Source organism: Bufo bufo, chromosome 2 (genome assembly GCF_905171765.1).
Source record: "Bufo bufo chromosome 2, aBufBuf1.1, whole genome shotgun sequence".
Lineage (NCBI taxonomy): Eukaryota > Metazoa > Chordata > Amphibia > Anura > Bufonidae > Bufo > Bufo bufo.
This window is the reverse complement of record NC_053390.1, coordinates 280,686,761-280,702,416: the sequence shown is the minus strand read 5'-3', so window position 1 is coordinate 280,702,416 and position 15,656 is coordinate 280,686,761. Positions and strand designations below refer to the sequence as shown.

Genomic DNA, 15,656 nt, shown 5'->3' with positions numbered 1-15,656 from the left:
GATTGGCGCTGCTGCAGGCATCTTCTCAGGGATTGGAAGGACGGGATGGGCGTGGCCACAGGGTATTGACAGAAAAGGCGGAAGTGGAGTGGCTGATGCTGATTGGTCAGCTGTCATTGGGCTGCACGCGCGCTGATTGGTGTGGGAGGGGGCTGCACGCTGGGCATGCTGTTGGTTAGGAGTGGGGATGCAGTTGCTGCAGGACTGGGGTGACAGCCTGAGGTGCAGGTAACTGCTGTGTGATAGTTGTGTGCTGGCTTCTGCTTTCCCTCCTCACAACCAGTGTGCATGTCCGTATAATAAACGCCTGCTGTCACTGGAGATCCTGGTCAGTTCCCTTCCAGGGGTGATACACTTGGTGCATTGTTAGATCTACCACTTACTGGTTCACTTACCTACACCCAAAAGAGAGCCCTCCAGTGCTCTGCACACTGCTTTCTCCCAGAGTGTGGCCCTCCATCAGCTCTCACTGTATGCAGGGGTGCACCTAGCCTTTCTGATGCTTGAGGCGAAAACTGAAACTGTGCCCCCTCCCCAATTTCTTAACCTATCTCCCTTGCCACAATGAAAGCGCTCATTGCCCATGGCCCTTCGTCTGCCCCACTCTTGCCCCGATCTGGTGCGATCGCCTCATTGGTGGTGCGCCTCTGACTGCACGTGGGGCTGGGATGAGAAGTCCTGACAAGGACGGTGCCTTCCCAAGAAAGGGACGGGGTCTCAAAAAGGTCCACTTTATGCACAGCAATCCTCTCCCTTCCAAAAAAACGGTATCTAAACGTCTGCATGTATGTCTATGGCTTGACTAATATGATCCAGAACGCCATCTTTTTCATTAGTAAATCTGCCCCGTTAAGTGGCATTTCTGCACTCCTCCTAAATTAACCATTCCAGAGCATGTCCTCTGTCTCTGTAAGGCAGCGCTCACACCACTGTCTCGGAGATCCAGCAGTCTGATCTAGCTCTAAGGTCGGCCGTTGACCAGACGAAAAAAAAGGAAACCTTACATGTACGTTTTTGTGCCCTCTGTGCCAGAATGGCCTGTTCTTCTTTAATTCCTCTTCACTAATTCTGAATACATGGACAACTTGACAGAGCTGTTGTCTGGTAAAGGGCGTGTCCCCAATTCAGTCTGATGTTGGCACTCTAATTGGTAACACCCAGTTTTTAGCGCCTTCTTTAATTTCTAGGTGGAACAGCCAGGTGCATAGTTATAAAGAGGATCAGTCACCGCTCCTGACAAGTCTGTTGTATTAACTACATGCATTTCTCATGTGATAACAATTTTGGAACATCTGTTCTTATGACTCCATTATTCCTTCTAGAAGTCATTAATGAATTAATAGCAGTTTGCTTACGAGGTATGGATCGGTGTTACCACTTGGGGGGTGTCTCTGCAAAGTCTAATGCTGACAGCACTAATTGAATACTGTCAGAATGTGCAGGGACACATCCCCAACTGGTTACACCCATCTGGACCTTCTTTGCAAACCGCTAGTAATTAATTCCTAACTTCCAACAGGAAGTTGGAACAGAAATGGCACATTATAGAGTCATAAGTATAGATGCTGCAGAATTGTTATTACATGGGGAATGCAGGTAGTTACTAAAACGGATAAGTCAGGAGAGGTTACAGGTCCTCTTTAGAACTATGCATTTTGCTGTTCCACCTGGAATTGCGTTTCATGAAGAATTTACCAAGACATGTCCGTTATATGTGAAAGCACCATAAAGGCTGGATGTCCATGTCCAGGTTTTCTGCTGCAGTTTTGGGAGCTAAAACAAAGAATGGATTAAAAAAAGAGGTTGTATCTGTCCTTTATAGTTACTAACTCTCCCTTTATATGAACCTCTCCTGGTTTTGGCTTCAAAAACTGCATCCGAAAACCTGACTGTGTAAACCCAGCTTAAGGGCTTCATGTACACGGCCATAGTTTCTGTTTGCATCCGATCCGCATTGATAACCTATCCTCAGGATGGGGTCTGAGTCCCAGCACCCTGCCAAACAGCTGTTTCTGATAGATCATCAATATTAGGCCTCTTTCACGCGACCGTTTTTTTCACCCCGTTTACGGGCCGTTTTTTGCGTTCCGTGTACGGAACCATTGATTTCAATGGTTCCGCAAAAAAAAACTGAATGTACTCCGTATGCATTTCGTTTCCGTATTTCCGTTTTTCCGTTCCGTTAAAAGATAGAACATGTCCTATTATTGCCTGCAAATCACGTTCCGTGGCTCCATTCAAGTCAATGGGTCCGCAAAAAAACGGAACACATACGGAAATGCATCCGTATGTCTTCCGTATCCGTTCCGTTTTTGCCGAACCATCTATTGAAAATGTTATGCCCAGCCCAATTTTTTCTATGAAATTACTGTATACTGTATATGCCATACGGAAAAACAGAACAGAAGAACGGAAATGGAAACACAACGGGAACAAAAAACGGAACAACTGATCCGTTTAAAACGGACCGCAAAACACTGAAAAAGCCATACGGTTGTGTGAAAGAGGCCTTAGGCTGAGTTTATATCGCTTATTTTTGACGGGAGATGAAGTCCTGCAAAAAGTACTTTTTTTTTTTTTCTATCATCAAAAATAACTGATCTCTGACGGAAGTGACTGAAAACAAAACACTGATGTGAACGCGCCCTTAATTCCCTGAACCATTTCAATTGCTAATCACTAAACGGCCCCTTACTCTTCAGGGGGGGGGGGGGATTTATCAAAACTGGTGTAAAGTAGAACTGGCTCAGTTGCCCATAGCAACCAGATTCCACCTTTCATTTTGAAAAGGAGCTCTGAAAAATGAAAGTTGGAATCGGATTGGTTGCTATGGGCAACTAAGCAATTTTCTTTTATACCAGTTTTGATAAATCTCCCCCAGTGCTGCTGGACCACCCTGTGTAACAATGTATTAGGTAACATCATAAGCAGAGGTGGAGGGTAAAGAAGAATTTTTTTGCTGGGCAATAAAGCACTTGGCTATCTCCTGTAGTAACTAGAGAAGGTGTCAGCTTTTCCCACCATTGAGATGCCAGCATGTGATGTGGGTAAAACGAGAATATTTTCTTAGCCTTTATTTTTCCTCCACATTTTACACTGTAATGTACTTTATCCATGACACAATGTCTTCAGCTCATGAACTCGAGATACAATATGTGATTACGTAGAAAACCAGGAGCACTAGATCTGAAGAGGAGTCGGGTTGGCATACGTGTAACACCTTCTGCATGTCTCTCTGATTACAGGAGATGGCTGGTAAAGAACTGTATGTGTCTGCTCCCGGGAAAGTCATCTTACATGGAGAGCATGCCGTGGTACATGGGAAGGTACTGTTCAATGTCTATATATCATTGTCGCAGAGGGTTGTTAAAATCCTTAATTTCCACCTCATCACGACGATGGCCACGAGGAGATTGACCCCTGACCTCTGTAGGGGCAGGAACAGAGAGGGTTTAAATCCCCCCCCCTCCCACCACCAGCACCAATGTTTCCTGTCCCTACAGAGGACAGGGGCAGAGAGTCTCCCTGCCCAGGGAGATGAAGTTGATGTCATTCCAAAAACACCTCCGGTTACCTGCTGTTCCCCTGCCCTCCTGCGGTCTCTGTACTAATGCTGGGCAGGGGGTGATGTGGGAGGCCTCGCTCCGTTACTATACGTGAGCCTGCTCCTCGGTCGCGATCTCCCGCCGGGTCTCCTATGGCTGTAGCCGGGCTGCGCGCCGAAGCGCTTCAGGTATGCGGCAGACGTCCCTTCCGGTGGACAGAGGAAGTGACGTCTTTAAGATGCGTCTCCTTTAAAACATTGGCACAGCACATGGAAGTGCCGAGCAACAAGCCGTTGTGTGTGCCGACATGTCTGCGGAACCCAGCTCCCCAGGAGACCCCTCCGTGCCGCCTGCCGTAAGTTCCCCTGTGGGGAAACCGCTATTGCCCTGTTAACTGTGTCTGCACTGTTTTCAGGTTACCTGTCATTCATCCTCCTCCTCCACTCTTCAGGCTTGGGGCTTACATACTTTTCTATATATGTATGTGTTCAACTAGCCTGATTGGGGCAATTTTCCCCCAGGTCCCTAAGGAGGCTCAGAAGAAAGTCAGGAAGCCTGCTAAATGTGTATCCTGTTTTAAGCGACTTCCGGACGATTACCGCAAGAGATTATGTAAAGATTGTATCTCTAGGGTTATACGAGAAGAACAGCCTTCCTTAATTGAGGAGCTTAGATCTATGATACACGAGGAAGTAAAATCCTTCTTATCCAAGCTCTCCTCCTTACCCAGGGACCTACCTCCATCTAAAAGACAGAGGAGGCCGTCTTTTTCTTCCTCAGATTCGGAAGAGGTTGCGGAAAACGCTTCATCCTCCAGACCCTGGGAGGATGAGGAGGCTTCCTCTGATATAGAAATCTCCAAATCAGACAGAAGATTTTGTTTCTCCTCGGACAAGATGCCAGACCGAATAAGGGCAGTCAGAGCCACTATGAGGGTAGAAGAAGCTCCAAAAGCTCATTCTGTGCAGGACGAGATGTTTGGGAGACTTTGTGTTAAGAAGACCCGGGTCTTCCCGATTAATGAAAATATACGCGACATGGTGCTCGATGAGTGGTCAAATCCCGAGAAACGCGCGGGGGTGTCCAAGTCCTTCAGGAATCGTCCGTTGTTCGATCCAAATGAATGTAAAATCTTCAATGAAACACCAAAAATTGATGTACAAGTAGCAAAAGTTAATAAAAAGACTGCCTTGCCCTTTGAGGACACCTCCCAGTTACGCGACCCCATGGACAGGAAGGCGGATAGTCTGTTAAAGAAATCTTGGGAGGCCGCTATGTTTAACCTAAAATCTAATATTGCTGCCACCTCGGTCCATGGGGTTGTGGTGGAACGACTTGGAGTCCCATATTAGGGACAACACCCCTAGAGACAGAAATCTTAAGGTCCCTTCCCTGAAATCCGCCACGGCATTCATGGCAGATGCCTCGGCAGAATCCGTTGGAATCGCTGCTAAAGACGCCGGCCTCTCCAACGCGGCCCGCCGGGCTCTGTGGATGAAATGCTGGTCAGGGGATAACACCTCAAAGATGAAGTTGTGCGCCATCCCTTTCTCGGGGGAGTACATTTTCGGCCCTGTATTAGACCGTATTTTAGAGAAAGCAGCGGATAAGAAAAAGGGCTTCCTGGAGGAACGACCCTATAAAAGAAAATATCCCTTTCGTGCCCCCACTAGCCAGAATAGGCCCTATAGGGATAAAGGAAAGTCGGGGTGTTGGAGCTACCCTAAAGGGGGCAGGGGGAGAGGTACCCCTCCCTCTTCCCAGAACAAATCTTCTGACAAACAATGACGCCAAAGTCGGGGGGAGATTGAAGAATTTTCTGGCTCCTTTTGTTGTCCATTACTCCGAACCCTTGGGTCCGGGACATCATAAAATTCGGATACCAGATCGAATTTTCTTCATCTCCCCCAGACCGCTTCATTGTAACCAACCCGAGCTCTTTCAATGTACGCAAGAAGATCTTGCAGGGAATTCAGAACTTCTAGATATGGATGTGGTACCATCAACACAGCTAGGATAGGGGTTCTACTCGAATCTCTTCCTGGTAGAAAAGAAATAAGGTTAATTTCGCACCATCATATTGTCACGGCTGAGGATGGGGAAAACCCTCAGCCGTGCGATGGTTGAAGGTGGTGGTCGCTGCTTGGCCAGGACAGGAATCAGGGAGCAGGTCACCTCCTATTGCGTCCCTAATTCTGACCCTGACTCCTAGCTGTATGAGCCGACCCTGATGGTAGGAGGGCTCATACTCCGGAACCTTGGGGTCCCTACTAGCCCTCAGGGTGGCCCTGAACTAGGAGCAGGGTAAGACGACCTGTTCCTCCTAGACACGGACGAACAGGAGTCTCACTGGCCAAGCTGCAAAGAAAGGGGAACATAAACAGCTTATGGCAATGGCAGGTAAATGCAACTAGTAACACCACCTACCTGCCACAGACACACAGCCTGGAACTCATGTACAAGTGCTGCTGTATACAACAATACTAACGGACATAGCACACATCACACAGGAACTCAGGAAACCATAGCTGCAATAAACACAGAGACCAAAGAAACCTCTTCATAACATCAGACATAAACTTATGACACAAGGGTGGTCCTCACTGGCAGATGGGATATAACCAGGAGGATGACTCCAGCTAACCATGGCTGAAGTACCCCTCAGAGTCTGGCATCCAGCCGGAGCTAAATAGCCCCAAGTGGCCACACCCACACAGTCACACCCAGTGTTCACACACAAGGAAGGGAGTTAACCCTTCCTACACTAGGCAAGGGAAGACTGCCACTTAAAGGGGAAGTGTACAAACAACAATCAAAATGCAGCTGTTACCGCCGGCAACGACATGCGTGGCAACCATGTCCTGGGAACCAGCCAGGAGGCCGAGACACTGCCACCACATGTTTACAACACGACACGTTGCCACGGACAACCACAAGTGAGGAAAAGTGTCACAATGCACACATACACAACCTCGTGCACAACAAACCCGGAAAATGCACACATACAAAGAGGTTGCAAGGTGAAACCGCATGCACTTGACAGCAAGCTGCCTAGCAACAGCTCAGGCTGCTATGCTGCCAAATACAAACATGTTGCCAGCGGCAACCACACGTGAGGCAACATACAAGCAGCCCTCACCATGTGGTTGACAACAAAACCAAAACCGCAGGCAACTGCATGCGGATAAGGAGTCACGACCATAACCATGGTCGTGACACATAAACCTCAAGACCCTAAACAGGTTTATAGTATATCGAAAATTCAGGATGGAATCCCTAAAATCCCTGATACCATTAATAAGGAGAGACGCTCTGATGTGTACAGTAGACCTACGGGATGCTTACTATGACGTCCCAATCCATCCGGATTTTCAGAAGTTTTTAAGATTCGCCATTCAAGATCACAGGGGAGTAACCCTTCACTTCCAGTTTACAACCCTTCCCTTTGGGATATCATCTGCTCCCAGAGTCTTCACGAAACTGGTGGTCGAGATGGTGGCCTTCCTGAGACACAAGGGCCTGGTGATTGTACCATACCTGGACGACTTTCTCCTGATTGGAAACTCAGAGAGCGAGCTCAAAACAGACCTAGTAACCTTCATGTCTCTCTCATTCAGGATCTAGGGTGGTTGGTGAACCAGAAAAAATCAAATTTTCTACCTTCCAGCACAATCCAGTTTCTAGGGGTCATCCTGGATTCCCGGGTTCAACATACATTCCTCCCACCAGACAAGATCAGAAACCTTCAGTTAAAGATCCGACGGTTTCAGAACAGGAGGTCTTGTCCCATAAGGGAAGCCATGAGCCTTCTGGGTCTCCTCTCGTCTTGCATTCCTTCTGTCCCCTGGAGTCAGTCGCACTTCTGATCCCTCCAGTTGTGGATTCTCAGAATCTGGTACAGGCAGCAGGGTTCTTTAAATCACAAGGTGCTTATCCCCCCCAACAGTAAAAGCCTCCCTAGACTGGTGGATGAGCGCAAACAACCTGTCCTTAGGAGTTCCTTGGGAGAAGACTCCCTACATCCAAGTCCTAACAGACGCAAGTGAAAAAGGATGGGGAGCAAAAGTGGGAGATCATTATTTTCAGGGTTCCTGGCCGCCAACAACTCGCTCTCAATCTTCCAACTTCAGAGAGCTGAAAGCGGTTTGGAAAACATTGAAAGCCGCAGAGGACCTACTTGAGGGCCTGCATGTGAAGGTCTTTTCCGACAACACTACAGCAGTAGCGTACCTCTCTCACCAAGGAGGGACGAGATCAGGAAAGCTGATGTTCGTGGCGGGGAAGATCTTCAATTGGGCGGAGTCCCACGTAAGATCCATCTCCGCGATTAACCTGAAGGGAGCACTAAACGTGGAAGCAGACTACCTCAGTCGACAGCTAATAGAACACACAAATGGTCTCTAAACCAGGACGTGTTCCAGATGCTAATAGACAGATGGGGCACCCCTCAAATGGACTTGTTCGCCTCAAAGAAGAACACAAAGGTACCAACGTTCTGTTCCCTAAATCCACGAGACAATCCCTGGGCGCTGGACGCACTCACGATACGGTGGGATTGGAACCTCTGTTATGCATTTCCACCCCTGCCTCTACTTCGCAAGATAATCCAGAAGCTCAACCAAGAAGATACAATCCTAATATTAATAGCCCCTTATTATGGGCCGAAGAGGAGCTGGTTCCCTTCGCTAAAGAACCTATCAGTAGAGAACCTGTGGCCTCTCCCATCCAGGAGGGAGCTGATTCACCAGGGGCCAATCTTACACCCAAACCCGGGTTTCCTCAAATTATCAGCTTGGATCCTGAGGTCCAGATGTTGAAATCACAAGGTCTCTCTGATCGGGTAAGCTCTACCCTGAAAGCAAGTAGAAAGAAGGTCACCTTTTCGATCTATCTGAAAATTTGGAAGAGGTTTTGCTTCTGGATCGGTAACCCTGCCCCGAACTTAGGGCCTCCTAACTTTCAGAAATCCTAGAGTTCCTCCAGCAAGGTCTCGAGCTAGGTCTTAGACCTTCCACCCTGAAGGTACAAGTCTCGGCCCTGGCTTGTTTCTTCAATCAAGATCTAGCCAACCACCGGTGGATTAGAAGATTTTTGAAAGCAGCTTCTTGGCTCCGCCCTTCTCTAAAATCCCAGATCCCTAACTGGGACCTAAATACAGTGCTCACAGGCCTGACACTCGCCCCTTTCGAGCCCCTGTCAGATTGTTCCACTAAGCACCTATCTCTAAAAAACGCTTTTCTTGTTGCCATCACATCCGCAAGAAGGCTAGGTGAAATTCAAGCCCTATCAATACAAGAACCCCATTTCCGTATCAACGATGATAGAATATTTCTTAGGCTAGATCCCGGTTTTCTTCCTAAAATGGTATCCGATTTCCACCGAAACCAGGAGATAATTTTGCCTTCTTTTTCTAGTAATCCCTCTAACAGTAGAGAATCCAGTTTCCATTCACTAGATGTAAGACGCTCAGTTTTACGGTACCTTGAGGTTACAAAAGAATTCCATAAAACCAATAACCTGTTAGTCTTATTCTCAGGTAAGAATAAGGGTCTAAAAGCCTCCAAGTCTTCTCTAGCACGATGGATTAGAGATTCTATCTCTTTGTTATGAAATCCAGGGCCTACCTTGCCCCTCAAACTGAAGAGCACACTCTACCCGAGCTATGTCCTCTTCCCAGGCTGAGAGGGCCGGAGCTTCTCTAGAGGACATCTGTAAAGCTGCCACATGGTCCAGCATTCACACCTTTATGAAACACTATAGACTAGACTTATCTAGTAGTTCAGACTTGTCTTTTGGACGTAAAGTCGTCGTGATGAGGTGGAAAGCCGGAATTAGACTTACCGGTAATTCAGATTCCACAAAATCACCACGACTGCACATATATTCCCTACCCTACCCTAAATTTGGTCCTGAGCTTGGAGGTTATGATGTAATATCCTCTTGACTTTATTTTTTTTTTCTCACCACCTTTGTTTCTGTCTCTGTAATTTTGGACACACTGGTGCTGGTGGTGGGAGGGGGGGATTTAAACCCTATCTCTGTTTCTGCCCCTACAGAGGTCAGGGGTCAATCTCCTCGTGGCCGTCGTGGTGATTTTGTGGAAACTGAATTACCGGTAAGTCTAATTCCGGCTTTCTTACACCATAATAGTGGCTTAATGTCCCTCAACATTTTCTTCAGTATTTTCACATCTTTTCTATAAGGGTAAAACGCTATGTAGAAAATGCTAGCGTTTCAGGCTGGATGATAAATCTGGTGCAGGGATAGACACTTTTGTCTAAGGCTACTTTCACACTAGCGGCAAGTAACTCCAGAAGGCTGTGAATAGTCTGTTGGATCCGTGCTGCTGCTAGTGCACGCGTGCCCCAGGACATGTTGTAGTTTTATTCCGGCCGCCTCTCGGGCATGTTTGCTGTGCTGCCGCCAAAACTCGCCCCGCCCCCATTAGTCAATGGGGCCGGAGCGGTAGTCCTGGGGCATGCGTGCACTAGCGGCAGAACGGATCCGACAGGCTGTTCAACTGCTGGAGTTCCTTGCCGCTAGTGTGAAAGTAGCCTAACTCTATACCAACTATTGCTTGGCTTACCTTGGGACAGCGTGCTATGCCAGAATTGTGGCTCAAAATGTTGCAGATAGACCCAGCTCCAATTCATGTGAAGCCCTAATCCTCACCCCTTATCAAGCGAGTCTAAAGTTGGAGAAACAATATTTGTGCCAAATTGTGCTTCTTTTTAGACAGCCCCTACTTATTAAATCTGTGCCAAAAAAAACTCAGCAAAAAACAGGTAAACAAAGAAAAGCATGTAGTTATTCTGGTGGGTTTTTTACTGGTAAAAACACCATATAAAATTCATGTGTGTAGAGACACTAAAAGGCCACTTTCACACAGCAAAGGCAAAACCAGGAGTGGGTCCAAAACACAGAAGAGGCACAAATCTATCCATTAAATGTTTTCTCTGTAGGTTCCACTACTGGTCTTGCCTGACAAATACTGACCGTGTGAATGTAGCCTAAGGCTTCATGCAGGTGACCTTATTTTCAGTCCATATTTTTTGCAGATCGAATGCAGAGTGCAGACCCATTCACAATTTTTTGGATACAACTGAGGTATTCTCTTCAAAATCGTCCCGCCATTGGCCATACAGTTAGGTTTGTTACCCGCAACAGATGTTCTTGTTGCGTGTAGGATTTTTCACTCCTTCATTTTCAGAGGACGCAGCTCAAATACAGATATAGATGCTTTCAGGCGGCATTCCTTCATCTCATTGCCTGAATTAATCATATGCTTGGGATATGGTAGATTTCCAGAATAAGCAAATTATGGTGCACCCCAAATGTGCACCATAATTTGCAACATTTGAAGTTTCTCGGCTCTTTTCCAAAGTACTGAGAAAAGGGGACGTGGCTTTACGCCTCCCAACGCTTTTAGGCTCCATTCACACATCTGCAAGTGTGGTCCACATCTGTTCCGCAATTGTGCGGAACGGGTGCGGACCACACTTGCGGACCCAGCCCCAAGTGTTCCGGAAAAACGGATCCGGATCCGGCATGTGCAGACCTTAAAAAATGTGAAAAGGATAAATACCGGATCTGTTTTTTCCGGATGACTACCGGAGAGACTGATCCGGTATTGCAATACATCCGGATCCGTCTACAAATGGTAGCCATTTGCATACAGATTGCCGGCGACTGAACTGCCTGCAGGAATCCAGCGACGCTTGTGTGAGTAAGTACCCTAATTAAGAAAGTGAAAAGTGATATGGGTGTAGAAATAAAACCTACATAATTATGATATTACATGATTATAACAATATAATAACATTACATGATTACATAATTATGTGATTTAAAAAAAGTTACATAAATTTAAAAAAAATATAAAGTGCATTAATTATGAAAAGTGAAAGTGAGAAGTGTAAAAATAAATGTTAAATTGCATGATTATAACAAGTGAAAAAACACAAAAATTTATCAATTACACGATATAATCCAGTAAATAAAAATAAATAAAAAGATGTACAATTCATAAAAATAAATTACATTTTATTTTTGTCAATCGGAGCAATCCATTTCGTATATCATCTCCTAGAAGTCTATCATGGAATCCGTATTAATGTAACAAAAGAGGATGCACATAGTATACAAGAAAAGAATGATGAGCTGTAAGACAAATATAGATGTAAATATACTTATAAAAAGCATAAAAACAAGGATAAAATAAAAGAATGAATGTACAATTAAAAGTAAAATAAACATATTCAGAGGAATGGGGCAAAACCCAGAACATCATTTTAATCCTTTAGGTTGCATCGTATCCAGGGTCCAAATCCATTTTGTTTCATGCTGTGCCAATAGCTTCATAACGTTACCCCCACACATACCTAAATCTACACGATCAATTCCCCGAACCATTAAAGAAAAGGGGATTACTCGCATGACAAATCTTAAAATGTTTGGGAATTGGTTTCAAATCAACTAAATCATCATTTTCCCTGGCCTTCACTAGATCTCGAACATGTTCCCTGACCCGTGTTTTCAATTCCCTAGTGGTAAGGCCAATGTAAATCTTAGGACATGAACAAGTCGTATAATAGACCACAGCTTTTGTCGTACATGAAATAGTATGGGTAATCGGATATATTTTTGTCTGAGTGGAGTCAGTAAAGTCAATAGCTTTTTCGATATTTGGGCATGCAATACATTTAACGTATGGAGAGCATCCCCATTTTGGTCCTTTAGTTCGAAACTGTGCCCCCTTCACTTAAGGAGAGTAGTAAGATTTAACCAGACAGTCCCTCAGCTTCTTTGACCTCCTAGCCACAAGGGCTGGAAAGGGAGTGAATAATTTTTCCAATGTGGGATCTGTTCTTAGAATTGGCCAAAAACGCTCCATCAGTTTACACATGTTTACATATCTCACCGTATCTCCTGAATCCTTTTTCACTTTAGGATGAATCAAATTCACACGTGTTATATTTTTAGCCCTATTATAGGCTTTCTTTATAGATCTTTTGCTATATCCCCTTTCAAGGAAACCCTTCCTAAGGATATCTGCTTGGTATTCGAAAATTATCGTTATTTGACCAAATTCCCCTAATTTGGATAAATTGGCCAATCGGGATTCCTCTTATTGATTGTTTTGGGGTGGGAAGATGTTATATGTAACAATGAATTCGCGGATGTCTCCTTACGATAGACATCAGTCTGTAAGAAACCAGATTCGTCACATTTTATTGTAACATCCAAAAAAATCAATTTTCTTTGGATCATAGTTAAGTCAAATGAATGTTGTTCATTGTCATTGAGGTCCTTAACTTCTTCAGGTACCGGTACGTCATGTATGGTTCCGATCACCGGCGGGCGGTGATCGGAACCCGGTGTCTGCTCAAATCATTGAGCAGGCACCTTGGCTAGATGCGCCGGGGGGTCCTGTGACCCCCCCCCCCATGTCGGCGATCGCGGCAAACCACAGGTCAATTCAGACCTGCGGTTTGCTGCGCTTTCTGCAGTTTCTGATCCCTGCGGTCCCTGACCGCGGGGATCAGAAACTTTAAAATGCTGAAAATATAGATTTTTCACACCCTTGCACCCCTGAGTGATTTTATGCGGCTGGTGCAGGGGGGGGGATTGCAGGCGGTGCGGAAGGCGGGCGGTGCGGCAGGCGGGACCGCGATCCCCCGCCCACCGCCTCTTGAATATTCATTGGCTTCCAGTGGGTATACCAGAGTGTCAGCACATTGCTGACAGTCTGGTATAAACAGCTGACATCTGTGCTGTGATGTCAGCCGTTTAACCCTTTCCATACCGCAGTCCGTACGGACCGCTGTATGGAAAAGGTTAACAGTCAGGGAGCTCCCTCCCTCTCCCATCGGGGGGCTGCTGTTCCTTTGCAGCCCCCAGACAGGATGGTGTCACAGAGGGAGGGAGCCCCCCTCCTTCCCCTTCCCCGTCTGCTCAGTTGTGGCAGACGGGGAAGCTTCCCATGGCAACAGGACGCCTTCTCAGGCATCCTGCTGTCCATGCTGCTGAACAGATCTGTGCTAAAGGCAGAGATCTGTTCAGACAAAGTGTAAGTAAAATATAGTACAATACACTATATAGTGTACTGTACTGTATTATACAGACCTCAGACCCACTGGATCTTCAAGAACCAAGTGCGTCTGGGTCAAAAAAAAAAAAATTGATAAAATTTTTTTATCACTGAATAAAAATAAATAAAATACACTACACCTATTAGGTATCGCCACGTCCGTAACGACCTGATCTATAAAACGGTCATGTTACTTTCCCCGCACGGTGAACGCCATAAAAATAAAAAAATAAAAACTATGAGGAAATTAAAATTTTGCCCACCTTAATTCCCCAAAAAGGTAATAAGTGATAAAAAAATTTGCATGTACGCCAAAATAGTACCAATCAAACCATCACCTCATCCCGCAATCAATGAGCCCCTACATGAGACAATGGCCCAAAAAATAAAAAAACTATGGATCTCAGACTATGAAGACACTATAACATGATTTTTTTTGTTTCAAAAATATTATTGTGTAAAACTTAAAAAAATAAAAGAAAGTATACATATTATGTATCTCCACGTCCGTAACGACCTGCTCTATAAAAATATCATATGCCATAATCCCTCAGGTGAAAAAATTAAAATAAAAACTGTGCTAAAAAAACATTTGTTTTGTCACCTTACGTCACAAAGTGCAACACCAAGCGATCAAAAAAGCGTATGCCCCCCACAATGGTGCCAATCTAACCGTCCTCTCATCCCGCAAAAAATGAGCCCCTACATAAGACAATCGCCCAAAAAAAAAAAAAATATAGCTCTCAGACTATGGAGACACTAAAACATATTTTTTTTGTTTCAAAAATATTATTGTGTAAAACCTAGATAAATAAAAAAAAGGTAGACATATTAGGTATTGCCACGTCCGTAAGAACCTGCTCTATAAAAATACCACATGACCTAACCCCTCAGGTGAACACTGTAAAACATTTTTTAATAAAAACTGTCAAAAAAGCTATTTTTTTGTTACCTTACATCACAAAAAGTGTAATAGCAAGCGATCAAAAAGTCATATGCACCCCAAAATAGTACCAATCTAACCGTCATCTCATCCCACAAAAATGATACCCAACCTGAGACAATCGCCTATTTTTTGACACCATGTCCCATTTGAAGCCCCCCCTGATGCACCCCTAGAGTAGAAACTCCAAAAAGTGACCCCATTTTGGAAACTAGACCCCTCAAGGTATTCAAAACTGATTTTACAAACTTTGTTAACCCTTTAAGTGTTCCACAAGAGTTAATGGCAAATGGAGATGAAATTTCAGAATTTCTATTTTTTGTTACTTTGCCTCACAAAAAGTGTAATATAGAGCAACCAAAAATCATATGTACCCTAAAATGGTACCAACAAAACTACCACCTTATCCCGTAGTTTCCAAAATGGGCCCACTTTTTTGGGAGTTTCTACTCTAGGGGTGCATCAGGGTGCTTCAAATGGGACATGGTGTCTAAAAACCAATCCAGCAAAATCTGCCTTCCAGAAACCATATAGTTTCCTTCTATATGGACCATATAGTTTCCTTCTGCGCCCTGTTGTGTGCCCGTACAGTAGTTTACAACCACATATGGGATGTTTCTGTAAACTACAGAATCAGGGCCATAAATAATTAGTTTTGTTTGGCTGTTAACCATTGCTTTGTAACTGGAAGAAAATATATAAAAATGGAAAATTTGCCCAAAAATTGAAATTCTGAAATTTCATCTCTATTTGCCAATAACTCTTGTGGAACACCTAAAGGGTAAACAACATTTGTAAAATCAGTTTTGAATACCTTGAGGGGTGTAGTTTCTTAGATGTGGTCACTTTTATGGTATTTCTACTCTAGGGGTGCATCAGGGGTTCTTCAAATGTGACCGGGTGAGGGAAGTTTAAAAGTAAGATTGCCATTTGGCACAAACTGCCTCTATCATTGATAGGTAGAGGTAACTTATTGAAAATGAATCTAATGCCTCAGTTGCTATATATTTTGCACAACTCCCCTGTATGGATCCCTGCGCATTATTTTCATAAGATACAACAACTGTTTAGGTTCTTT

General features: G+C 44.8%; 1 protein-coding gene across 1 annotated transcript in view; it reads left to right on the top strand.

The window, feature by feature from the left end:
* Positions 1–111: 111 nt before the first annotated feature.
* The window catches only part of MVK (mevalonate kinase), a 57,581-nt gene continuing 42,036 nt past the window's right edge, over positions 112–15,656 (top strand). The window contains exons 1-2 of the mRNA XM_040416590.1: positions 112–228; positions 3,246–3,326. Of these exons, the coding sequence (XP_040272524.1) occupies positions 3,249–3,326 (78 nt within the window). The 5' untranslated portion in view covers positions 112–228; positions 3,246–3,248. The remainder of the gene's footprint in view (positions 229–3,245; positions 3,327–15,656) is intronic.